The sequence below is a fragment of the Gopherus evgoodei genome, chromosome 2 (genome assembly GCF_007399415.2).
Source record: "Gopherus evgoodei ecotype Sinaloan lineage chromosome 2, rGopEvg1_v1.p, whole genome shotgun sequence".
Lineage (NCBI taxonomy): Eukaryota > Metazoa > Chordata > Testudines > Testudinidae > Gopherus > Gopherus evgoodei.
In genome coordinates, this window is record NC_044323.1 from 295,114,897 (window position 1) to 295,142,588 (window position 27,692).

At 47.5% G+C, this 27,692-nt stretch overlaps 1 protein-coding gene across 2 annotated transcripts in view; it reads left to right on the forward strand.

The window, feature by feature from the left end:
* Nucleotides 1-27,692, forward strand: part of ARHGAP39 (Rho GTPase activating protein 39) — a 402,448-nt gene that overhangs the window by 240,153 nt on the left and 134,603 nt on the right. For both annotated transcript variants that reach the window (XM_030553957.1, XM_030553958.1), the window contains exon 4: nucleotides 4,506-5,913. In XM_030553957.1, the coding sequence (XP_030409817.1) occupies nucleotides 4,506-5,913 (1,408 nt within the window). The remainder of the gene's footprint in view (nucleotides 1-4,505; nucleotides 5,914-27,692) is intronic.

The window sequence follows — 27,692 nt, forward strand, 5'->3', positions numbered from 1 at the left end:
CAGGGTCCGGAGGCTGGCTCTGTGCTGTTCAGGGAATTCTGTGGGAGGAGTGGAAACCCTTTTGGCTCACTTAACTGACCTGTAACTGTACTGGGAAGGTGGAAGGGGCGGTGTTGCACAGTGAGTATGGGGCTCTAGTCTGTGTTTTACTGATTTAAAGCACTTTGCTGGTTGGTGCCAGTAGGAATTTCTCCAGTAAATGAAACTGAAGCCAATGGGAATTAGGGGGTGGTGGTGCCTATGGGCAAGAGCAGCACATGGAGCCTCCTCGCCCCCCTACCTAGGAGCCGGACCTGCTGGCCGCTTCCAGGGCGCAGCATGGTGCCAGGACAGGCAGGCAGCCTGCCTTAGCCCCGCTGCGTCACTGACCGGGAGCTGCCCGAGGTAAGCCCTTGCCCCAACTCCCTGCCCCACCCCTGAGCCTGCCCACCCCGGAGCCCCATCCTGCACCCCAAACTCCTATCCCTGGCCCCACTCCAGAGCCTGCAGCCCCAGCCCAGAGCCCTCATGCCCTTTCCCACACCCTGAACCCCTCATCCCAAGCCCCACCGAGAGCCCTCACCCCCTCCTGCACCCCAACCCCCGCCTAAACCCATAGCCCCCTTCCTCACTCCTAATCCCTTGGTGCCAACCCCAAACCTGGAACCCCCTCCTGCTCCCCAAACCCCTCATCCCTAGTCCCACCCCAGAGCCCGCACCCCCAGCTGGAGCCCTCACCTTCTCCTGTACCTCAACTCCCTGCCCCAGCCTGGAACTCTCTCCTGCACTCTGAACCCCTCATTTCTGGCCCCACCCTGGAGCCTGCCCCCCCCCCGGTTAGAGCCCTCACTCTCTCCTGCACCCCAACCTCTTGCCCCAGCCCAGTGAAAGTGAGTGAAGGGCGGGGAGAGTGAGCCACAGAGGGAGGGGGATTGTAGTGAGTGGGGGTGGGGCCCTGGAGAAGGGGCAGAGCCCCGGGGAAGGGGCGGGGATAGGGTGTTCAGTTTTGTGTGATTAGAAAATTGGCAGCGCTAGGTGATGCGCACCTTAAACTTTTAGTCCCGTGGCTAAAAGACTTGCCTGGGATGTAGAACACCCAGGTTCAGTTCCCCCCTCTGCCTGATGTGGGGAGAGATTTTGAATAGGGGTCCCCCATCTTTCAGAAATATGCTGTAGCCACTGAGCTGTGGGATAGTCTGATGTGGGGCTCCCTCTGTCTCTCCTCTAGAAGCTGTTCCATTGTGTATAAATAATGAAGCATGATTGAAGCAGGGAGGCTGGACCTGGGGTCTCCCACCTCCCCAGGTAGGTGCTCGGAGCACAGAATCATTCCTCCTCTCACTGGTCCCATTACTGAGACACTGTGGAACAGTTCCAGCAGGAGAGACTGAGGGAACCCCTCATTCGCACTCTCCCGAGAGGTGGGAGACCCTATGCAAATCCTTTCTCTGCCTCTGGCAGAGATGGCAGAATTGAACTTGGGTCTCCCACATCCCACTGAAGAACTGGTCTAAAAGTTATACAGTTTGTATCCCTTCCACCGGATTTTGTTTGGATTTTAAACCTGCTTCACTAGACGTGCTCAGAGGCTGCTTGCTGGATCCCATCCAGCATATGACTTAGGGGCTGAATGCCTGTCTTCCTGCTGTTCCTGAATTGCTTTGGGGCGTAGGCAGGAGGTAAGTGTCCAGACTGTTCAATATCTTCATCAACGATTTAGATGTTGGCATAGAAAGTACGCTTATTAAGTTTGCAGACAATACCAAACTGGGAGGGATTGCAACTGCTTTGGAGGACAGGGTCAAAATTCAAAATGATCTGGACAAATTGGAGAAATGGTCTGAGGTAAACAGGATGACGTTCAATAAAGATAAATGCAAAGTGCTCCACTTAGGAAGGAACAATCAGTTTCACACATACAGAATGGGAGGATACTGTCTAGGAAGGAGTACGGCAGAAAGAGATCTAGGGGTCATAGTGGACCACAAGCTTAATATGAGTCAACAGTGTGATACTGTTGCAAAAAAAGCAAACGTGATTCTGGGATACATTAACAGGTGTGTTTAAACAAGACACGAGAAGTCATTCTTCCGCTTTACTCTGCGCTGGTTAGGCCTCAACTGGAGTATTGTGTCCAGTTCTGGGCACCACATTTCAAGAAAGATGTGGAGAAATTGGAGAGGGTCCAGAGAAGAGCAACAAGAATGATTAAAGGTCTTGAGAACATGACCTATGAAGGAAGGCTGAAACAATTGGGTTTGTTTAGTTTGAAAAAGAGAAGACTGAGAGGGGACATGATAGCAGTTTTCAGGTATCTAAAAGGGTGTCATCAGGAGGAGGGAGAAAACTTGTTCATCTTAGCCTCCAATGATAGAACAAGAAGCAATGGGCTTAAACTGCAGCAAGGGAGATTTAGGTTGGACATTAGGAAAAAATTCCTAACTGTCAGGGTGGTTAAACACTGGAATAGATTGCCTAGGGAAGTTGTGGAATCTCCATCTCTGGAGATATTTAAGAGTAGGTTAGATAAATGTCTATTAGGGCTGGTCTAGACAGTATTTGGTCCTGCCATGAGGGCAGGGGACTGGACTGGATGACCTCTCGAGGTCCCTTCCAGTCCTAGAGTCTATGAGTCTATGAGATGCGTAGAGGGAGACAGCCATGGGCATGCCCCAAGTTAGGCACTATGGGAACTTTTACAATGGCAGATTAGGCTCCAAATGAGTTTAGGTGGCAGCCAAGTGGGAGTTTTGTGGGTCACAGTAGTGCCCCGCAGAGGGATTTCAACTCTTTTAACTGTGGAGTTTAGACACCTAAGTTGCTTTGTGGATTTCACCCAGAGAGATTTAAGGTCAAAAGTGTCCACTAAGTTTGGATGCCCAGTTTGAGATGTCTGGGGACTTGATTTCTGGAGTACTAAGCAGCATATGACATCTTTGCATGTTCAAAGCACGGCTTCCATTGACTTTGGGCGTGTGTGCAGCACTTCTGCAATGAGACCAGGGGTCTCAAGTTGGATAGCCTGAAAATGAGGAACGTGCGATTAGAGACCATCCATGAAAAGTTGATTTAAGTGACTTGCCCAGCATCACATACACACACTGTGGCAGAGGTGAGGATAGAATCCAATTCTCCAGGGAAGCCTTAACCATGAGACCATCCTTTCTCTTCCTGCAGTCCCCTGCCTCATTCACTGCCACCCCTCAGCTTGTTCAGCAAACGAGGCAGGGAGCCTATGGAATACAGTCTCATTGCCTACACAGCCTTGACTTGTTCCTAGAGCCGCTCTGTCTTGTGCACTGAATGAGGCGCGGCTCTTGTGGAAAAAGCAGTATGTGATCGGGTCATTCTGTAACTTCTGAGCGCTCAACTTTGCAATTTGAATTCTTACCATAGTTTTTGCACGTAGAGTGCCACAGCAGTGCGTAGCTCTTCAGACAGACAGACAAACTAGGCCCAGGCCAAGGCTTTCAGGTGTGACTAGTGAATTTGGCTGCCTCCATTGAGACCCCTTAGGGCCTGATGTTTAGAAAGTGCCAAGCTACCAGCCCAATGAGAATCAGGCCCCTTTAAAGTGTCTCAATTCAGGCATTCAAAATCACCACCCTAGGTCCCTTCCATGGGGGGCGTACAACCCACGGCTCAGTTCTCCAGAGCAAGGCACTTATAAACCCAATCCGGGCACTCAAAGTCTTTGATCTGTGACCTTCCTTGGGTTAAAATGGTTCCAGGTGGTTCAGTTTTGGTTGCTGTTTACTTGAAGTAGTTATGTTAAATCCACCAAAGCAGTTTGGACCGTGTGTGCTGTAGCTCACTGACGAGTCTTTCTCTGCATGTGCCCCAGCAGCAGTTGAGAGGCTCCCTAGATGTAACTGTCTGGGGAACAGTGCCAAGTGATCTCAGGGGAGAGTGTTAGACAGGAGCTTGCTACCCTCAAGGATCTGGCAGAGGCTGACTTCAATGTCTCAACTGCTGGGCTAGGCCCCTCACTCTTGCTGGGGGAGTGGGCTAAAGTTGGATGCCTTCTGGGAACCTTGTTTCTGTGCAAATGGGATATGTGTTAAATAACTGTGATGGAGAGCCAGGTGCTTAGAGCACTGCACAGAACTTCAGAGCTCTTCTGCTAACTTACCTCGGTGCCCAGACCAAATGGCTCCTATCACCTTCGACTCAGGTGAATAAAAGGTTTAAGAGTTTCTAAGGCAGAAGGAACTAGGTAGAGACACAGAAGGTCCTGCAGGGAAAAACTCTAGGAACAACTTAACTCAGGAAGCTTGGGCTGAGGTTTATATTTGGAAGGAACTAAATTTGGATGTCTCCGGTGTGTATGTCTGTTGGGAGCAGAGTGGGGATGCCACCTGCTTATGCTAGTGTATGTGCCCCTGGGAGGTGGGTATCTTTTGGAAACCTAACACACAATATAAAAATTCTCAGGCATATGCTCTTTATTCTTTGCATGAAAACACCCCCACTCCCCCAATCCCTCCCTTTCTGACGATGGCTTGTGTGTTCTCTGCCTCGCACAGGACGTCCTCCCTGCGATGGAACACCGGCACCAAGGAGCGCCTGCTGATTAAGGTGACGGACCGCGAGCCGAGCTTTCTCATGCACCAGGGCAATGGCTACACCACCGACAGCCAGCAGGGGACCCGCTCACGGAGGCCGTCAGGGGGCCAGCAGTCCCCCAACCTGCAGACGTTTGCCCCTGACACTGACAACTCCGTCTTCTTCCCTGAGAGGAAGCAGTCTCCCTTCTTGAAAAGGGCTGACCATGTGGGCAGCTGCTCCCCGCTGCTCGGTCGGGGGGATTCATTCTGCTCCCCGCTCCAGTCCCAGCACCGGAAGCACTCGAGTGAGTCCCAGCCATCTTCTCCTCGCTATGCCTATGAGCCCCCCTTGTACGAGGAGCCCCCCATGGAGTACCAGGCCCCCATCTATGATGAGCCCCCGGTGGACATGCAGTATGAAGCCAGCGGCAACTACAAGGCGGGCTCCCCGCAGAAATCACCCATCCGCAAACCCCACCCATTCTTGCAGTCGCCCAAGCAGGGCCCCAACTCTCCCTACCAGCAGCTGGTGCTCACCAAACAGAAATGCCCCGAGAGGTTCATGAGCCTGGAGTACAGCCCTGCAGGCAAGGAGTATGTAAGACAGCTGGTTTACGTGGAGCAGTCCGGTTCCAGCCCCAAGCTGAAAACGGGCCTGCGACACAAGTACTCCCCTAACCCCATAGGTGGCTCGTACTCATTGCAACACAGCCCCTGCCTGGTGAGGGACCAGCGCCTGGAGATCAAGTCTGGGGACTACAGCAGCATGGAAGGGGCTGACTTCCGACACAGCCAGCCCGTGAGCCAGGCCTCCCAGGGGGAAGACTCCATGTCATGGTCCAGTCAGCAGGACACCATGTCTTCTACAGGGTACTCACCTAGCACCAGGAAAAGGAAAAGCAGGAAGCCCTCCCTGTCCCACGACCCCAACACCTCCTCCACGGATGGTTCGGGGGATCGGGAGGCTCTCAACGAGCAGCTGATGGCAGAGGAGAGGCCCATGCCCGGCACTTACAGGCCCCAGATGAACCGCACAGAGAGCAAATCCATTGAGGCTGAGGCAGTGCGGGGCTTCCCGGAGCCCTTCCTGGCCCAGGCCCGACTGGCGTGGGAGGCGCAGCAGGCTCACTACCACATGAAGCAGCGGAGCAGCTGGGATTCCCAGAAGGACGGCTCAGGCTATGAGAGCGATGGTGCCTTGCCTTTACCTATGCCCGGCCCCGTGGTGCGGGCCTTCAGCGAGGATGAGGCCCTGGCACAGCAGGAGAGCAAGCACTGGAAGAGGAATACCTTTGAGAAGCTGGGGTTCCCTCAGATCCTGCTGGAGAAGAGTGTGTCTGTGCAGACTAACCTGGCTTCTCCAGAGCCCTACCTGCATCCATCTCAGGTAATACGCACAGCAGGGCAGGGTTTGGCTGTCTGATCTGAGGAGCCCATTGCTGTGGGGGCTGGGCACCACACTGCGTCCTGGCCTCCCACACCCTCTGTAAGGTGAAGTGTTACCCCACACTCACTGACTCGCAGTGCAGCTCTGACTGTGATGTTGTAGCCACACGGTATCCATCAGGGTTCCCACCTGAGTCAGATCTGACACAGCCTTTGCTAGGCCTGTCAGTGCAGATGGGCGGCGGCAGAGTACAGTGCTGCATGGATACCCTGTGAAAGGCACATGACTGGCAAAAGTCAGCCCAGAGAGGTTTCAGTCCTGACCTGGGGTCCAGCCCCGCGGATCCCTAGGGGTCAGTGCAGGGATTTTCCTCAGAGTGTCCTTTCCCAGGGTTGGATCACGGTTCAGGTAACAGCCATGGCCCACTCGGGACTCCAGCAGGGCACCCTCACATGGTCACATGCAAACGTAGCTGCTGCCATGCGAATGACTGGCCTAGACTGGCTCTGCTTTATGTACTGCTAATAAAGGCCTCTGGTTTTATTAGCCATTTCTCCTTCCCTGTAAAATACTCCGCCCTGCTGTCACTCTGCAGCAGGATTAACTGTAGGGAGTGAGTGGCTGTCAGGCTCCAGCTGCTCCGCTCAGCTTGCATTGACTTTCTTTCTTAAGTGTAGCCCTGTGCCTGAGCTGTATGGGCATGCCCTGGTGCTCCTGCCATGCAGGGGACTGCTGTGCCCATAAAAAGGGGCCGGTGAACTTCGCAGTCATTGATTCTCCCCACCTGGGTCCTGTGTGATGATGATGATTTTTGTATCGAGTGTGAAAGGAAGCTGCTCTGAAACCAGCAGTGCAATTTGCTTTCAGATCACGACAAGGAAGGCAGGATGGGGAGTGCACTTGGCTGTTCAGGCAGAAGCTGCATGCGTGGTGAAGACTGCTTCAGTGGGAATAAGGAGTGCTGTCTGACTCTTAGTAGCTGCTAGCCAGGAGACTGTGGCGGAGTCTTAACAGCTTCCTTGGAATTTCCAGACTCCTCCCTACTGTTCTCTAAGGGTGGCGGGAAGCCACTCTGCACAGAGAGCTCCATCGCCAGGACCGCAAAGCCTAAGGCTTTTAATTGCCAAGGGGCTGATTCTGCTCCCACTGACACCAGTGGAAAAGTCACCGTTGACCTCAGTGGGTGCAGGATCTAGCGCTAAATAACCCTCGTGAGACACTCTGGATCATAGTCAGGGTGAAATTGCCCCATTTCACTGCGCTGGTGAGCCAGACACAAGGGTCTTCATGGCAGACTTTCTGTAAAGAGTAAAGGGAAACCATAAAACATTTAGAAGAGGAAATCCTGATTCAGAACACATCCAGCACTGTTCCCGGTAACACGCTTGAGAACCTTGTATGACAGGTACTAAGGAAGTGCAAAGTAGCATTCCCCTTAGAAGTAGTGGAGATCTGTATCTGCCTCCTCCCCCATCCTGGGTGGACCCCTATCTGTTACTGTGAGGGCTGAGTTGGATCCTTGAATGCTCAGGGAACTGCTATGGTCAGACGCTATTTCCAGCTGCATGTGGCTAGAAGGTTGCACCTGTCTTTTCACATGCAGAACCTGGCTACAGTGTTTCATGCCACTGGCACCTCCAGGTTAGACTCTTACTGTGACCTCAGCGGCATTTGCACCTGGAGACCTTTTGGAAATTTATATTATTAAATGGAGTTTCATATTGACAGCACATCCCAGTGGGGCTGAATGGTCTGTGCTTGCCAATGGGTAGAATCAAAGGGATTGGCCTTTGACATACTGTCTTCAGTTCTAAACAGGCTGGGCCTGGCTACCTGAGACATCTTTCAACCCAGCAGGTGTCATGGCAGCTTTGACCTTTCAGGTTGCTAATAGCCCCCTAGTTTGGTGGCAGGGCACATTCCTCAACTCTCTGTCCTGGCCCAGCAAAGCCCTTGTAGGATTTGCCACACTTGATCAGACCTGAGGTCCGTGTCGTCCAGTGTCCTGTCTGTGACGGTGGTCAGGACTAAGTGCTTCAGAGGACGGTACAAGAAACCCCGCAGTAAGTAGATGTGGTGTAACCTGCCTTCCCACGTTAGGTCTTTCTTTTAATCCCTACTAGTCAGAGATTGGCTTAAATTCCAACGCAGGAGGTTTAATATCCCTTCCAAAAACTGTGTTGGCATTAGCTATAACTCTGGATAATCTAGCTATGCATATAAATATCTAGTCCCTTTTTGAATCTTGCTAAGTTTTTGGGCACAATGACATCATGTGGCGTTGAGTTCCACAGTCTGATTATGCATGTGGAAAAATATTTCCTTTTTGTTGGTTTTGAATGTGTTACCTTCTCAATTCCACTGAATGTCCCCTTGTTATTGTGTTATGAGATATGGAGATGTGGTGGGCCTGTTTTTTGAACAGACTCCAAGGTTCATGTGTGAGAGAATGGAGCGTGGGGAGTTTATCCTGGCTGACTTGATTTTTGTGGGTGGAGGTCAGTCTGAACCACCTGATAGAGGGGGTGGTTATTGTGTCCTGTGAAAATCTATCCAAGCAGATAGAGCTTTGAGAGAAGGAGTAGCCCTCGGGAACTCTGGATTCAGTTCCCAGCTCAGCCACAGACTCCCTGTGTGACCTTGGGCAAGTCAATTAACCTCCTTGGCCTTCAGTTCCCATCTGTAAGACTGACACAATACTTCCCACTCTGTCAGTGTAAACTGTGAGCTCTCACTGTGTGTCCGTGCAATGCCCAGCCCACAGCAGGCCCAGACCTAGGCTGGGATCTCTAGGTGTGGCTCTTATACAAACACTGATGGCAGAATAAGGGGGGTGCATTTAAAATAATCCCTCCAGAATTATCTCGTCCTTGGGAAAAAAATTGCAAATCAACCCAAGTTCTCATCTTGTAGGGAAAAAACAGCTGGAATATGTGGGCTTAATTTTAGCCAGTGTGTATTTTCTGGCTGTTTTTAGAACTGTGAAAAGATTTCTGCTTGAGTATTCTCCATAGTTCTGAAAACCCTTTCTTTTACTGATGCTGATCTTGGGAGCTGGAAGCAGGACTGCTGTGTTTCACCTTTGTGCCTGCACACTGGTTTATTGCAGAGTTGCTGAGAGTGCTGGGCTGCTGCAATTGATTTGTCTGTAAAGAAAGAAGAGCATTAAAGCGTTTTCTTCTGAGGGAAGAAAAACTCTGTATGAATAAATGCATAGGGCTTTCAAAGAGACTGAAGAGAAATGATGAGTCATGTCTTTGAGCCCATCACCACCCTTGACAGCATCTCTTTGCAGGTCAGTTCTACAAGAAAGAAAAATTGTGGTCGTGTGCTCTTTTTATTGCTTCTTGATCCATGATGAAGGGCCTGAAAGGTGTTTTCAAGAGCTGCTATTTTCTGCTTGTTTGTTTGGGCTAGAAATGGGGTGCTAGCTTCCTAAAAGAGCTCAGCACTCAATGGGTGCCATGGAGGCCCCTAAATACTGTACTTAGCTAGGTTTTCAAAAGAGCTCAGCTTTCATTTAGATCCTTGAATGAGATGGGCAGGATTTCAACCAACTTTCAGTGTTCTCAGAGGGAGCAGGTGGGCGCTGAGCACGTCTGAAAATCTGTCCCTTGAAGTCTTCTCTACCTTATCTCTCCTGGAGGATTCCATAGATGGCTACCCAAGTAGTGTATCAGAGGGGCAACCGTGTTAGTCTGTATCCACAAAAACTACGAGGAGTCTGGTGACACCTTAAAAACTAACAGATTTATTTGGGCATAAGCTTTCATGAGTAAAAACCCACTTCTTCAGATGCATGGAGTGAAAATTACAGATACACACGCACACGCACAGGGAGAGAGAGAGAGGCACATGAAGATAAGGTAACTCCCTTCTCTTCATGTGCCAATATATATCAGTGGTCTCCAACCTTTTTGTGGCCACTAGCACATTCATGTTTTCAGAAGACTGTAGTGGGCACCAACCATTTTTCAAGGCTTATTTTGTATTTGTACATTAAATAATATGAAAAGCATCATATTTAATATTACATAATATATAAATCCATAAGTTAAAAAGGGTAATTTTACATGTAAAAGGTATTAATTAAATTATTCGGCAATTACTCTTTTACCTTACCATGTGAATTTGCTCTTTTTTATCTACCTGTAAGAAAAATTAAAGAGTTTTTACAAAATAAATATTATAAACAGTTTTCATCTTATTTATTTTAAAAAGGTAAAACATTGTTGAACTGCTGGTCCAAATATATTTATTGTTCTTACTTTAACATAAAATGAAGCCTGCAGCTCCGGAGTTCTCTGTCCCTGGCAGGCACAGGGCTGTGGCTTTTCTCCCTGCTGGGCACTAAGCGGGCACACATAAATGCCTCAGTGGGTGCTATGGCGCCCGCGAGCACCGCGTTGTGGACCACTGATATATATTTATGCCTGTATCTGTAATTTTCACTCCATGCATCTGAAGAGGTGGGTTTTTCCCCACAAAAGATTATGCCCAAATAAAACTGTTAGTCCTTAAGGTGCCACCAGACTCCTCGTTGTTGTTATAGCTGGTTAGAGAACCAATAGGATTATCTCAATGCCACCAAAGAGAAACCTGAGCCATTGAGGGTTTTAGGGAACTAAGATCCATTAGGAGCTTAAATATCTTTGAGGATCTGGTCTTCAGATATTATCCTTTGTGGGGCAGGCACAGAGTATAGTCAAGCTCTCTCAAATATTCTTGGGGTTTTGTCTGAGTTAAACACCATATTAAAAGTAAATATTTTGTTTAGAGATTCAACACCCTGCCCCTTCAATTAAGAGCTGAGAAAGCTCCCACTCTAGCTCTCTAGTCGTCCAAGGAGACCTCCAATAAAACCAGAAGGACTAGATTTAATATTCCCAGTATATGTATTAGTAAGGTAAAAACACTACTCAAAAGGGACTTTTTGTTTTTCCAAACTCTCTTCCAGTCCTCCTCAAGCACTCTGAAGATGCAGAAAAGAGCGCACACTCATCTTTCCCTTTGCAGGCCAGCTTCTAGCTCAGTGACCCATAGGTGTCAGTGGGTGCAGTGCACAAGGTCACACCGTGACTAGCCAAAGAGGAAAAATAGTGCCGGCTACTGTAGAGTTACAGTTGTCAGCATAAGGATATCTTCAGAGAATTGTTCTAAGAAATACAACAAAGTATTTCCATGGAAACTACAGAACGGGGGAGAGGGGGTGAAATATTTTTCTGATCACATGTCTAGCGCCAATGCACAGAAAATTGTACTGGTCCTGATAGTAGCTATATTGGTCCTGTCAGTGTTTCTAGCTTTTCCAAGATGTGGTGTAAAGGACTTTAAAGGAGAATCTTGCTCTATTTTCCAAAGGGTTTATCCCTCAGATACCTGGGATTGTGTCTCCAAGAATATGAAATACTTGTTTGTGCCCTTGTGGTTTGAAATATTGGACCTTTAAAAACTGTCACTGGTTCCTCAGTTTGGCAATCGCCATATGCTTTCATGGAGACCATATAAACAGATAGCTAGTGTGGCTGCTGGTTCAGGACTGATGGGTAAGACCAGGACCAATATAACTTCCATTCACTGGAGCTACTGTGTTTCTGCAGTAAAACTAGATAACCCTCTAATCTATCAATCCAAGTGCCTCTACTTCCAGCCAGCTGAACCAATAATAAATACAGAGCAATGAAAGTGAATCTTTGCCCATAGTTGTGTAAGAAACATACAGCCATGTTTTTGCACGTGGCTGCCTAAGGTACATCTATACTAACCACCGAATTGGCGGGTAGTGTTCGATGTATCGGGGATCGATTTATCGCGTCTCATCTGGACCTGATAAATTGATCCCCAAATCGATGCCCGTACTCCACCTTGGCAGGAGGAGTAAGCATAGTCGATGGGGGAGCTGCGGCAGTTGACTCGCCGCCATGAGGATGGCCAGGTAAGTCGAACTAAGATACTTCGACTTCAGCTACGTGAATAGCGTAGCTGAATTTGCATATCTTAGTTCGAACCCCCCCACTAGTGTAGCCCAGGCCTAAGTCTCACTTCCAAACTGCTCACTCATCCCTGGTGTGTGCCAGCCCAGTTTCACGGCCACAGATCTACCTAGGCTGGTGCAGTCACCTCCCTGTCCACATGCAGATGCCTGGTAACATGCTAGAGGCAGGCATCAACCTTATAAGGGGGAAAAAGAGCTCATACTGATTGGTTTGTAACTTACGTGGGACCTCTTAAGTGTCTGGATCTTACAGCAGTTCTCAGATTTCTGTTAGCAAAGAGATTTATATCATAGCATGTCTTCGTCCAGAGGTGCCCAACTGCCCAGATAACCTGCCTTTCCTAAGCCTACGTCCTGCATGTCTACCATTCAAATCATCTGGATCCCCTAGTTGATGGCACTGATTTCCAGGCCCCTGGAGATGTCCAGTCGGGTGGTCACATGGAGTGAGTGCCTTGGGAGGCCATCAGCAATGGGAAAAGGACAGGTTAATATGTACTGTATGGAAGGTGATGGATGGTCCTTTCTGGGTCTCACCTGCCCTGTGATGGGCTGAATCTGCCTTTTTTATGCTGTTGGTGTTCAGCATAAGTTGGAAGAAGGTTTTGCAGTGTAAAGTGTCTGGATGTGTTTCTTACAGCGCTATCTTCTCTCTTTGTAACTGAACCAATCACAGTCGGCCTGAGCGAAGGGCAAGCTGCCGCTTCTGCTTTCCTCTTTCTTTGCCTCCCCTACTCGCCAAATGCCAGGATCATGCATGAAATATGCTATCGTGTGATGTGTCCTTAACTAGACATTATCCTTGCACCATCCATGCGTGGCTCTCGCTTTCATTTCCGATAGTACAGGCTCTGCTACTAATTCAACAAATCTCTTGCTGCCTTGCAAAGGCAGAGGACAAGATGATAGGTAGCTGTCCTCTAAGATGCAATTCTCCATCTGGAACCCTGCATTCTGCTAGGAAATAGGGGAGCAAGGGATGAGCTGAGATGAATATTCTAGGTCAGTACTGTTCTGGTTACAGGGCTCGAGGCTCCTCTGACCCCTCTCTCTGAGCCACCCTGGGTGTCAGACCTCATGCCTTCTGCTCTCCTGGGGTGCAGTTCTCCCACTGGCAGACCAGAGCCAGAGAGCTGCTTTCAGTGAATCTAGTCATAGAGAGCCACAAAAGTCATGGCCTGACACTGGTATGCCTAGGTCATGATATTACAGCAACGTAATTCATTGTCATCACATACTGTTGTTGCAATGAAAACATTGCCACGGCTGGAGGATTCTGTGGTTAGTTTGTGGCCCATGGTGTTCTAGAATCTTCTTCCCCCTTTCCCTCCCATCCCAAGCCCTGCCTGGCTGCTAGGAGGGATGGAGGAGGGGCCTGGTGGCTCTAGACTATTTCTCCAGTGTTCCCATGCTACTTTACCTGTGTGATCAGCACTCTGCTTATTGTACCTGGGGCCAGGCAGAGTCCAAAGAATTCTGATCAGACTTGTGAACTTCTTGAAAACCATATGTGATTGTTTGAGCTCCACTGTCAAGACCCTAGATGGAAAACCCAAGCAGCCCCCAACCCTCCCCTGTTGGCTGAGCTGGAGAGAGAGGCCTCCAGTCCAAAAAGTTTATGCTTGCATTGTTTTCAGAACTGCTGTATCTTGAATTTTCTATGCTTAACCATCTGGGCAGCCTCAAGTCTTGTCTGCTGTAAGCTCTGCGGCATGGATAAAGCTAACCTAGAGTGCAGAGGCCCACGCAGTTAGATGTTCTCCATGCTTGTGAAGAGATGAAAGGTGATAAGTGATAAGGACATTGGTGGTGTATTGAGTAACTCACTGTCCACTTCATTTAGTTAAGCAATAAGGATAAACTCACTGCTTGTTTAAAAACCCATTCTTTTTGTACAGTATATATTGGGGGACAGAAATATCAATACGTGAAAGAAGAGGAGATTGATTAATCCTGGGTCCCAGTGGTGGAATTGAGCCTGCTGGTATGGAGCATATGTAATCACATCTTCATCATCACATTCAGAAGCTCGTGCAGAGATGGGGGCAGGATGCACGTTGGTCCCAGCAGGCATGGAGAGAGGAGGAGAGGGGTATACGCTACCAAAACTGCCTCAAAATCCTCCAGCTCCAGCCTCTCTGACAACTATCCCCCAGCTCCATATGGTGCCTTTGCCAACATGATAATTAGATTGCGCTGTGCCCTTGTTATTCGGCACATAACTAGCCACCACGTTACATTGCTTAGCTTCCCCTTGACAATGCTACCGTAGAGAGACATCTGGCGTGCGATAGCTGGGGAAATGGCAGAGAGCGTTTCCTTGTGGGTTTGACAGCTCAGGATTATTATGGGTCTGTAATAATCGAACTGTAGCTCTGCCTCTCCCATCCCAGGCCCTGGAGCCCTTAACCCAAACAGTTTTATTTTAAGAAGCCAGAATTGCCAAGGATCCTCCATCAGTATCTAATGGGGGAGTAACCTAGAGGCAACCAATAGGACACAGGCCACTGAGCTGCAGGGAATTTTAGGAGCCAGGCTTCAGTTATGAATTAGCCCTGGCAGGTTTTCAAGCAGCCAGTTCCTCTGACACAAATATATATATGCCCATAAAAGTGATGCATTGATAGCAGATCTGTGCTTATGAGTACTGAAAGATTATGAGCCAGAAAATAGTAAATTTACTTGGAGTTAGACAGTAACCCCCTGGGGAGGCTTCCACCACCATTGATCAGAACTAAAAGGCTAAATTCTCTCCTCAGCCAAAGCCAAAGTTAGCCAGATTTGTGGGTGGGGTGTGTGAGAGAAGGAATAGTGGATAAAGGGGAACCAGGTGACAGAGTTTATTTGAGAGAGACCAGGTGAGTGAGGTAATATTGTTTATTGGACCGACTTCTGTTGGTGAGAGAGAGAAGTTTTCAAGCTTGACGACTTCTTCTGGTTGATCACAGCTAAATAGAAGGTGGGACAGCTTATTTAGCATAAGTAGTTAATACATATTTCAAGGACTCATTCATGATGAAGTGGCCTGTTAACACCCCTCCAGTCATAAGGGAAAAGGAAGAAAACAAAAGCTGAGGGTGGGGTTTGGGTGGGTTATAGATTGTTTTAAATAAGCTATAAATCCAGTGTCTCTGTTCAGTCCGTGACTTTTAGTATCTAGCAAAGTTATTAATTTAAACTCTCAGGTTTGTTTTTTGAAGGTGTTGTGCAGGTTTCCCTTGAGGATGAGGACTCAGAGGTCAGATACTAAACAATCACACTATATTTGACCTTTTGGTCCTCAGCATTCAGGGCCATCTGCACACCTTCAAAAGACCAGCCTGGGAGTAATGAGAGTTGATGCTAACAGATTTTTGGAAGGGATATAAAACCTCTGGCTGAAAACCTGAACCATATCTCTAATTGCTAAGGCCTAAAATAAGATCTTCATACAGGGCAGATTATCCCACATCTGCCTACGCTAGGAGTCTTGCACGGTCCTCTGAAGAAGCTGGTGCTGGCCACTGTCAGAGACTGGACGCTGGGCTCGACAGACCATGGGTCTGAGCCACTCTGATAATTCCATATCCTATGAATCCTCTCCACATCACTAAGGCAGCTGTTTGAGGCGGCCGCTGACCACTTTGCATCAGCTACTGCAGCCTGAGTGTCCTCCTTCCCCAGCAGAGTTGCATAGCAGTGTTCTCCTTGCTCCACCCTTTAAACTCTGCTGTGCAGAACACCTAGGAGCCTGGGCAGAGGGGAACTCTGTGGCCTGGGGAAGTAGGGTAGGGACCCCTTACCCATCCTCCTCAAATCCTGGCCATTCTCCCTGTGCACATTTGAGATTGTTGGATACAAGTCACCATAGAGCTGTCTGGAGGCCAGGATGGCCCTACCCTGGAAGGAGTGACTGCTAGAAAAGGGCTATATATCCACCTCAGAATTTAGAATACCCCCCGGAGACTGAAGTCCTGAAAGCTCACATTGCTGCTGTAGGGCATCATCTGTTGTTTGTTTGTATTGCAGTAGCCCCTGGAGGCCAGGGCCCCATTATATCAGACATGATACAAAATATGGCCCCTGCCCCAAGGAGCTTTCAGTCAAAGCCCAAGAGTATAGACAATAGGTGGATAAAACAAAGAGGGAGGAGACACAAGGAAACAATGAGCTGATACTTGCCATCATAAAAACCAGTGATCACAACAAATCATGGAGGTTGTGTTCTGCAGGATCAGCCCACATACAGCCTCAGTCCTTGTCCGGTGCTATCCTTTATTGCCCTATAATCTTTGGCTTTGTGCCGTGGTTTCCAAACACAGTACAACTTGGGGATCCTCTTGATGTACTGGAGCATGTGTTTATAGTGTGTGTAGCTTGTTACGAAGTCCCCTAGCTGGAACGGAAGTCTGATGTACAGCTGTAAACTACACGGGTGTTTATTAGCCTCCAGAGGTTTATCCATGTTTGGAAATGATTTAGTCTCATGGTTACTGTTCATGGCTGCTTGTAATTTCCTTCAGGAGATCTTAATTTTTTTATTCTCTCTTGATCAGCTGGTGGGACTGGAGGAAGTTTAATACTGGTTAAAAGTGTAAACAGTTTGGAAGGGAATAAAAACCTCAAACCAATATTAAATGTATATATGAACTGAGAAAAAAAACAGGGTTATCACTCTGCCCGTTATAAGACAAAGCACAATACTGCAGAAGTAGTCTGAAGCAAAGCAATGAAAAGGCATAAGCATCAGGAATTTAGAATGATACCTCTCTACCTCGATATAACGCTATCCTCGGGAGCCAAAAAATCTTACCGCGCTATATGAAACTTGATTTGATCCGCCAGAGCGCGCAGCCCCCCCCCCCACCAGAGTGCTGCTTTACCGCGTTCTATCTGAATTCATGTTATATTGGGTGGCGTTATATCGGGGTAGAGGTGTATACGTTGGAAAGAGGAGACCTACAAATACAGTACAATATATGAAATATGTCATAGATTCCATGAAGTGTTCTTTGTTCTCTCCATCCCTTCCCACAAGGAAAAGGAGGAACTCTAAAAAGCAGCCAATTAAAAAATATAAAAGGAAATACTTTTTTGCACCACATGTAGTTAACTGTGGGACTCACTGCTGCAGGATAATATTGAGGCAAATAGCTGAGTGAATTTCACAGTTCTTCTTTGAATGTTCTTTGCATATTCCCACTAATGGCATACTCCAGTTGGTTCAGCTAGCAGTAGTCAAAGGGTTCACATGCCTTTCTCGCCTCTCCCTTCATGGAACGTTGAACATTCCAGAGCAAGGTTATAAAAGGGGGCGTGGCACTCCACCCGCTCAGTTCCTTGTAACTGCAACCAGCTGAACCAATGAGGAACTGTTCTGCAGTGCTCCCTGATCTGTAGCTTATTAGCTGATTAATTATTTTATAGTTAGATTGTTAGCTTATTAGATAGTTAATAATTTAGTATTAGGTTCAGTTAGCTGTTAGTCATTGGTTCGCAGATGGCGGAACTGAAGAATAAAAAATCCCGGTTTGAAAAGGTGTGTGTCCAGTTGGGTAGTGTTTCTAGCATCCAGCACACGTGCCAGAAGTGTATGGCCTGTGTGATACAGTAGGTCAGACTAGATGATTGCAATGGCTCCTTATCGAAACAAACAAAGGTGGGGCTCATTCTCCATGATAGCGCATAGAGACAAGGCATCTTTGGGATTGGTGTACAGAACAAGATGTTCACACAATAGCAATTCAACAAAACACACTTGCAGCTCACCTGAGCAGGTTAACCTCCCAGGTGCACAAAGGGCCTTTTGAAAGACCACGTAGTAACACACCTCTTCAGTTTGTGGGGAATCCTGTAACAGATCTTTCTGCATTCAGCAGGAACAGGAATTGTCAGAAACTTCGCTCCAGAGTGAGAAAAGACAGGGACTCAATATCAGATGTGTTTCTAATACACTGGGGTCAAGGCCTAATTTTTGCATTTTCCCCATTTCCCCTCGTTCAGATAGTGATAAAATTACCGTGATAGTGATAAAATTACCGTGGCCCAGTACCCAGATTTACTTCACCTGTTCAGAGAGTTAATCAAATCTCTACAGTAGTACCGGACTTGTTCACGCAACAGCAAGGGATGTTCTGTCACCCAGATCTTAGTCTGTCCGTTTAAAGGCATGGAGAATAAGGCTCTGGGACTGTTAGAAGGGTCTTGTTCATTAGAGGTACAAAATGTACTGATAAATTCAAGGGAAGAGTCCACATGAAAATATTATAGACATAAATGGAAAAAAATATTATGGGTTACCATTTATGAGATAGATCCATATGTAGGGTACAGCACCCATTAATTATATAGTAGAATATTTATTGTATCTTCAGAGAACAGGTCTTTCACTATCTTCAGTGAAGGTTCAGTTCTCCTTCGTATCAGAATACCATGTACCTGCAGATGTAAGTCAGTTTTTACTTGTGCTGTGGTTAAAAAGTTCTTGAAAGGCCTTAATAATCTATATCCTCCGATAACACACTCTTGGGATTTGAAGATAGTCATGAAACCTCGTTTTGAACTGTTGGGAAGCTGTGCGTTGTTTCATCTGTCTGTTAAGACAGTGTTTTTTGATAGCTATCACTGCAGCAAGGTGTAGAAGTGAATAACGTGTTAATGGCTGATCTGCCGTTTGCTATTTTTCATAAAGTAATTCTCTGTAGATACCCAAGGTTTTTACTGAAAGTCGTCTCATTTTTGCATATAAAACTAGTCTATAATTTTGCAAGTGTTCATTTCCAAACCTCATACTCAGGCTGGAGAGGCTAAAGTATGTACACTGGATATTGGAAGGGCTTTAGCCTTTTATGTAGGCAGTCTCTAAAACTGTGTATTGCATATGAAGAGAGGAATAAGGGTAAAGCTGTTTCTGTGCAAGTGCTGTCAAGAGGGTTGGATTTTGTGTTTTGTGTCAATCCTATAAATTGATGGGCTATGTCTTTTCCCCAGGGAGTTAAAACACATTCTGCTCGATTGAAGACCGTCTCTATGGCGTTTTCTAGACACATTATTTGTAATCTAGATCTGAGGCAAAGCAATCTGCAGGCCTTATTTCATTAGGACTCCGTGGTCCCATCAGCCTGGACCCGAGCACTGCTTGTTAATCTAGCCCATGACTGGGAAAGGGCAGAGGACACTTGAAGGAGAAATGAAGGTTACTTACCTGTCACCGGAGTTCTTCGAGACGCACTCTCCGCCCACCTTTTCCCTCTACCACGGAGTCCTACTGACCAAAGGCCTAGGGCTCGCAGGCGAAGGAAGGCAGCTGCACTGCCCCATCCATTTTATACTCTTCCCTGGGATGCTTTGACGTTCTCTGAGGGGAGGGGCGAGGGAGGTGTGTGATGAGTACAACAGCTGCTCGCTAGAGTTGTCCCCATTCAGGCTGCACCCCAGGAGTGTGAATGTGCAGAGTTCATCTCAAAGATCCTTGGTTACAGATGAGTAACCTTCGTTGATACGGGGTTGAGAATGGTGGCTGTACTGGTAGGAACTCCATCATCCCTCGTGTTCCGGGGAATATGCTGGGATCTGGAAGAATTCCCTTCCCACCCCCAGCCCTGGTACAGTATTGTACAATTAAAGGGATTATGGGGTGGGGGCAGCAGGATGTTTACACTTTCCTTTGTACTAGGATTCAGCATTGGCCTCTCAGGCAACATATGAGACTGGATGGCCCTTTTCTCCGTTCCAGGGACAATTCTTATGCTCTTGCTGATGACAGCTGAGTCTGCGCCCACCTTCATCTTGTGGCGACAATGTTGTTTCAGTAGGTTAGATTATGCTCTAATTTTCTCCCTCATGCAATCGCGGGATGTAAATCAGGCCAGGATCTGGCTTCCATTAAGCTGATGACAGCATGCTGCTGTTCTTTCCGGCAGCAGTAACATCATCTGTTATCCATCACTCTTAGTGCACTAGTTGGGGAGTACTTACATATTTTTGGATACACTCCCATCTCCCTCATCAGAGATAGTGAACAAGGAACACCCTTGTATTAGATGCCTCACCTGAGGCACACAGTTAGAGGCCAGCAGCCCTCCAGCACCCAGGAAGCACTGCCAGGTAGTATAAAGAATGGTTGCCTACCTTACTGTAACCATGGCTGTTTGAGTGTTTGTCCATATGGATTCTGCTTCTGGGGCACATACGTGCAGTCCCCCCATATGGAGCGCACACAGACCAGAAGTGGGATTCACATGGCATTATTCTGGGTGCAAACTCCTTGCCGAGAGGCTCCTGTTTCAGAATATCCCTAGGCCACAGGTCTGTGTAACACTAACAAACCCATGCTCTGAGAATTGGGGTGTTCGGAGGTGTAGCTAGAGGCAGAGGACTTGGCTACTATGCTCAGCTGGTTGCCCTCCATCTATCACTGTTTATCCTTTTTTCAGATCATTTATGAATATGTTGAATAGGACGGGGTCCAGTACAGACCCCTGGGGGACACCACTATTTACCTCTCTCCATTCTGAAAACTAACCATTTATTCCTACCTTTTGTTTCCTGTCTTTTAACCAGTTACGGATCCATGAGAGGACCTTCCCTCTTATCCCATGACTGCTTATTTTGCTTAAGAGCCTTTGGTGGGGGACCTTGTCAAAGGCTTTCTGAAAATCTAAATACACTACATCCACTGGATACCCCTTGTCCACATGCTTGTTGACCCCCTCAAAGAATTCTAGTAGATTGGTGAGGCATGATTTCCCTTTACAAAAATCATGTTGACTTTCCCAACAAATTATGTTTATCTATGTGTTTGACAATTTTGTTCTTGGCTATAGTTTCAACCAGTTTACCTGGTACTGAAGTCAGGTTTACTGGCATGTAATTGCCGGGGTCACCTCTTGAGCCCTTTTTAAAAATTGGTATCACATTAGCTATCCTCCAGTCATTTGGTACAGATGCTGATTTAACTTATAGGGTTCAGACTACAGTTAGTAGTCCTGCAGCTTCACATTTGAGTTCCTTCAGAACTCTTGGGTGAATCTCATCTGGTCCTGATGACTTACTACAGTTTAGTTTATCAATTTGTTCCAAAACCTCCTCTAATGACATCTCAATCTGGGACAGTTCTCAGATTCATCACCTAAAAAGAATGGCTCAGGTGTGGGACTCTTCCTCACATCCTCAACCATGAAGACTGATGCAAAGAATTCATTTAGTTTCTCCGCAATGGTCTTATCATCCTTGAGTGCTCCTTTAGCATCTCGATCGTCCAGCGGCCCCACTGGTTATTTAGCAGGCTTCCTGCTTCTGATGTACTTAAAAAAATTTTTTTTGCTATTACATTTGGAGTCTTTGGCTAGCTGTTCTTCAAATTCTTTTTTGGCCTTCCTACTTATATTTTTACACTTCACTTGTCAGAGTTTATGCTCCTTTCTGTTTTCCTCACTAGGATTTAACTTCCACTTTTAAAAGGATGTCTTTTTGCCTCTCACTGCTTCTTTTACTTTCTTGTTTTGCCATGGTGGCTCTTTTTTGGTTCTCTTACTGTGTTTTTTAATTTGGGGGATACATTTAAGCTGACCCTCTATTATGGTGTCTTTAAAAAGTTTCCACGCAGCTTGCAGGGATTTTATTTTTGGTGCTGTACCTTTTAATTTCTGTTTAACTAACCCCCTCATTTTTGTGTATTTCCCCTTTCTGAAATTAAATGCTACAGTGTTGGGCCGCTATGATGTTTTCCCCTGTCACAGGGATGTCAAATTAATTACATTATGGTCACTATTACCAAGCGGTCCAGCTATATTCACCTCTTGGACCTGATCTTGTGCTGCACTTAGAACTAAATCAAGAATTTCCTCTCCTCTTGTGAGTTCCAAGACCAGCTGCTCCAAGAAGCAGTTATTTAAGGTATCAAGAAACTTTATCTCTGTATCTCTTCCTGAGGTGACATGTACCCAGTCAGTATGGGGAGAGTTGAAATCCCCCGTTATTACTGAGTTTTTTATTTTTGTAGCTTCTCTAATCTCTTGGAGCATTTCACAGGCACTATCACCATCCTGGTCAGGTGGTCTGTAATATAGCCCTACTGCTATATTCTTATTATTCAAGCATGGAATTACTATCCATAGAGAGATTCTTTGGTACAGTTTGGTTCATTTAAGGTTATTACTTCATTTGATTCTACACTTTCTTTCACATGTAGCGCCACTCCCCCACCAGCACGACCTGTTCTGTCCTTCCAATAGATTTTGTACCCTGGTATTACTGAGTCCCATTGATTATCCTCATCCCACCAAGTTCCTGTGATGCCTATTATATCGATATCCTCATTTAACACGAGGCACTCTAGTTCACCCATTGGTATATAAGCATGTTAAAAACTTGTCACTTTGTAGCTATCTCCCATTACATGATGTAATTGAATCAGATTTTTTTTCATTTGACTGTTTCTCATCAGATCTGCATGTCCCCCACCCCAATCTGTCCCCTACCCAATCTCCCAACCCTCCTTGGATGCAGAAGGCCCTTAATGCAGCTGAACTGCGAGTGCCAGGCCAGGTGCTGGGATTCAGACCCACCTGCGTGCTGTAGAGCTCAGCTCCTTGGCACCTCTTTGTGCAGCACAGAGGAGGAGATTTTAAGACATGATGGGGGCAGGCCGGAAAAGTAATCATGGGGTCAGCCACTAGACGGATTCTCTGGCCCAAACCCTTGTGAAGAGGGCAAACAGGGCTCCAGCTGCTGCTATAGCCTGTGCCCCAGGGGCTGAGAAGAGGCTGCTCAGCTGTTCTGCACCAGACCTCCAGGTTGGCAGGGAATAGTCTTTCCCCCTACTTCCTCTTTTATCCCCTGTATAAAGCCGATGTGCTTGCACTTTCTGTGAGGGTTGCAGAAATTATCCATAGCAAAGGGATACCCAGACAGCATCTGATGGGGACACTTCTGTTCGTGAGGTGCAAGTGGGACCAGTGTAGCACCAGGATCAAATGTGATCCATCAAGTTCTACAGTGAATCAACTTGGTTTCATCCTTCATCTGAAAGGCAGAGGTTCAGCCTGTGGGGACTGCAGATCCCAGCATGCAGTGAAGTCTTCTGCTCAGAGTAAACTTCCATTCTGATGAAGAAGCTGAATTGCATGCTGGGATCTGTAGCCTCTGTGGGCAAAACCTCCGTCTGTTTGGTTGTCTGCAAACTCAGGCTGCTGGCTGTGGTATCGTTGCTCTTGATTGGGCAAATCAGATTCAGTGGCTTGATTATGACCTTTCATTTTCATACGATATGCATGAGACTTAGCAGGTGAAATTTCAGGTCAGACAATTTTTGAATAGCAACTGACCAGACTTGTTGAGAATGGGACGTGTCTTTGGAAGCCCTGACTGTGCAGCTTGTTGCTAGAGAAAATGATGATACAAGAGTATCAACCACAGCAGAAATGCAGCTGTGCCAGGGGATGGGTGTCCCTGAGTCTGCTGGCAGTTGGCTTGGTGATGGCCCTCAGTTCTCATACCACATTGCCTAAGTACCTGGGGACAATAATGATCACAGGATGAAATTAAAAGAAGGAGAACTTAATACTAATGCTCTGCCCATCTCCAGTGCCACTCATCCGTGGATCTCAAAGCACTTTTAGAGGCATGGAAGAGGCCTCCGTTGGTTGAGTACTATGTCCAGTTTTGGGCATGCTGGCGAGAGTCCACAGGAGAGCAACAAAACTGATAAAAGGTTTAGAAACCCTGAGCAGTGAGGAAAGGTTGAAGGAATTGGGTATGTTTACTCCAGAGCACAGGAGATGGAGGAGGGACATAAGTCTGTCACAAAGTGGACGGTGATCAATTTTCTTCATGTTCATTGAGGGTAGGACATGAAGGAATCATCTTAATTTGCAGCAAGGGAGATTTAGATTAGATATTAGGAAAATCTTTCCAACTGTAAGGATAGTTAAGCACTGGAACAGGTTATCTTGTTAGATTGTGAAATTCCCATCATTGGAGGTTTTTAAGAACAGGTTAAGAATATCTGTCATGGTGTAGAGGGAGGTGAGATGGACTTGGCCCTGCCCCAGCATGAGGGGATGAACTAGATGGTTTCTTGAGTTCCCTTCCAGACCTACATTGCTATGATGAAGTCTTGCAATAGCCAGAGCAGCAGGAGAATGTTCGCCCTATTAAACAGATGGGAGACAATAGCCCAGAGGCAAAGTCACTCTCCTAAAGTCAATGGCGAATCTGTGTTAGAGTGAGGAAGAGAACCGCTGCTCTCCTGATGCTCTCCTCCTGCCCTGGGAGTGAGCAGTAAGAGGACTTGCTGATGATGGGAGTGCACAGAGACAGTCTCCCAAGGAAAGTGGGGAAACCTTGTTACATGGGGCAGTTGAATCTTGTGTGGACAAACGGCTAGTAATGAGCAGTCGACCAATCCTGCACAGGCAGGGAGATGGGGCCCAACATGTCTCCACTCTCTAAAATCTCTGGTTCACCTTATCCCTTGGACCTGTTGACCCTCCCTAGTTCACTCCTAGGAGTAAAAGAAATGTCGTTTTTATTTAAACCAACAATGGATCAGGCAGCAATTCAAACCCTCCATTCGTGCTCAATGCAACAAAATGGATCAAAGCCCTTACGAGTAGCTTTCTGGGTGGTTTTCTCACTACTTCCCCAGCACCCACCTGCTCTCATCTTCTTCCTGCTGCTGTTGTTTTCCCTGTTGCCTCTGCCCCTTTCCATCTCACTTTGGCTTGTCTTTGCCCTGTTCTCCGCATGCAGAGCACAGAAGAGGGAGGCCTCAGCAGCGATGAGATATTGCACTGGGCGGAGGCCCCAGGAGTAGCAGAGCAATATCGCCGTTCTTGATTTCACACCTGAGTGGGCCCCATTGGAAAACACGGCTGTGAAGTGACAAAGGAAGGACGTTGGATTCTTCTAAATCAATCAGAAGCAACAAATAGTCCTAGGCCTCTGTATCAATCTCAGGGCACATTTTCAAACTGGCAAAGATTCTGACCAAAAGAAATAAGCTTCACTGCACAGTGCTGGCTGTAAAATAGCCTTAAAGCCTTTCAGTGTTTGCAGAGTCCATGTACTTAAAGGTCATTCAGCTGGGAATCCAGCTTTTGAAATACAGAGCCAGATTCATCCCTGGGGTAACTTTGGGTTAGGGGGAAGAGAGACTCAGCAGCTACCATTTGTAACTGTTTGGATGGCCCTGTCTGCCCCAGGAGATGAGGGTCGTTCATGGATGCTCTTTGCGCAGCTTTGCAGAAGTCCATCCTGCCCATGGAAAGGCTCCCAGGCGTTGTGAGTCTGTCCATGTGGCTCAGTCACGCAAGGCTTGTAGGCAGGCCACCCACCTCAGCAGCAGTAAAACCGCGCTCCTGTAGGAGCATGTTGGAGTTTCCTGTCTTGTTCAAAGACCTTCCTGCTGCTTGTGCAGTGAGGCTGTGCCACCAAATGCCCTGTGCAGAGAGGTCACGTTGTGAATGAGGAAGTAACAGTAGCCTAGGACTTATGGACAGCTCTGAACTGGAGCTTCAGTCTGACAGCTAGATTTGCAGGTCCAGGATTGTGTCGTACAGCCCTCAGCAGGATGGGGCTCTGAACCCAGGGAGGCTTATGGGTGCACGACGTTCACATTCCCACCTCCCCGGATATCTAGCTTTTGCCAGAACACATTTATTTTGGGTGGTTGGGAGCTAGTGAGTATTTTCACACAGCTGCAGAATGTGTCTCAGATGAGATGTAAAAACCAAGGGCCCGTTCACTTGTGGTTATTAAAGCTCCACAGCCATTTTCACAAGAGCAGGAGTGTGAGCCCCAGCTTCTTGGCCAATCTGGAGCATTGCGTTCTGTCTACCTTCCATTTCTAGTGGAGATGGGATATTTTCATCACTTCCTGGTCTACCCTATGGTGTAGCACTGCTGTGCTTGGTTAAATAGCTGTCATTTCACCCCAGAGCTGGCTGCATTTCATTGCTGAGTGAAGCGTCGTGTGCAAAAAATAGTAATGAAAAGCTCACTGTGTAAACACACGATGGAATTGTTAGCTGCATGTATAAAGATAACTGAACTGAGCCTGATGTTCATAAGCTGCCTTAATGCTTTTGTTCCAGTGTTCTCACTGGAACATGAATACTGGGTTAAATTCTGTACCACTTTATAGCCTGCACAACTCATGGCCTGAGCAGTCTTTGCAGCCTGTATTTTTCAGTCTTTCTGTTCTCTCCGTAATCACCCACCAAGTCATTTTCTGTCAGGTTAGACAGTGACAGTGCACTTTATGTACTAAGGGCTTGTATATACAGGAAAGCTAGTGTGGTATAAGGTAAGGTGTGAATTTAAACCATGTAGTTATCCTGGTTTGTAGAAAATCTTATTTGGATATAGAAGTGCCTTTTTTCAATCTGGCTTAGGTTGCATGAGTAAAAGTTTAGGCTAAACCAAAGAAAGGCTCTCTCATAGCAGAGTAAGAGTGTCTACACTGAGGGTTATACTGGTATAGCTGTGCCATGCGGAGACGGGCTAAGGCAGTGACTTCCAAGGCTCTGCTGGGCACTGATGTGTTGCATACAGTGTGTAGAGTATGTATTTGGGGAAGAAGAACGATCTGATCTTGTGGTTAAGGAACAGGTCTGGGTTTTGCCACATGATGGTGGGCAAATCACTTCCCTTCTCCCTGCCTCAGCTTCCCCATCTGTAAAATGGGGGTGACAGTTCCCTACAGGGACGTTGTAAGGTTTAGTTTATTAATGTTTGTAAAGTGCTTTGAGGTCCTTAGAGGGAAGGCGCAAATGTGCAGTGCAAATTGATACTGACTATTATTAGGGTGTGCCCAGAGGGCAGTTATTGTATCTGGGAGAAAGCTTTAACATCAACGCTTCACAGAAAAAGCCTAGAACTTCATGTGCAAGTTCCTGGGACCCAGGCTTGGGAAGAACCTTTTTTATGCCCCAAGACGTAACTGGGTCTGGAAGCCCTTCCAAAATACTGGACTCCCCGGGGGCCTAACGGGACCTAGCTCATGCTGCTCTCCTTTCCCAGGAGCTGCCTGCTGTAGTATTTGCTGTGGGTGGCACCTCAGTTTCTGATGCTTTCCCCATACTCCAAATCACATGCTTAGGAGTGGAGAACCTCACTTCCTCCCACAGGCACAACCCCCTTCCACGGCCTCTGGGAGGCCGGCATTAACCCCACAAATACATGCTGCATTCGGACATAACCCAGTGACTTTATCTGGGCAGGGGCGATATCTCAGTGAGCACAAGGAGCCGTTCGGCAGCTCCTACATGGAGTCACACAGCAATAGCACAACATCCTGAGTCCTCAGTGCCTAAATACAGAGCACTGCTGTCGAGCCTGAGTAACAGTCCAGACTGCCCCAGCTCCAGCACCAGAACAGGGCTCCTCTGCCCCTGCAGGGATCACTGGTGCTCGGGAACAATGTCAGCTCTGAGTGGTGAGACCTGCTCTCTGCTGTGTTGGCTGGTGTCTGTCTGTGGTTTCCGTGATGGGCAGGTCTCTTCTGCTGTGTCTGGATCACACCTCTCGTCTGGCTACCGCTATGCCCTGACCTGTTCAGTGTGCCGGTCCCCAACCCCCCAGGTCCAAGCTGCGTCTGGGTCTGCTCTGTGTGTTCACTGGCCAAGCTCGTGGTCCTCTTCCCACCATGAAGCCACGTCAGAGCCAGCCGTGGCCTGTAACCAATCCCCTGTTCCCACTTGGGCTGGGCTGAGCTCCTGCTGTCATTTGCTTCCCATGAGAGGGAGAACTCACGTGGGATTTCCTCCCAGCTCTTTAACCAAACGGGGTCTGGGGCACAGGG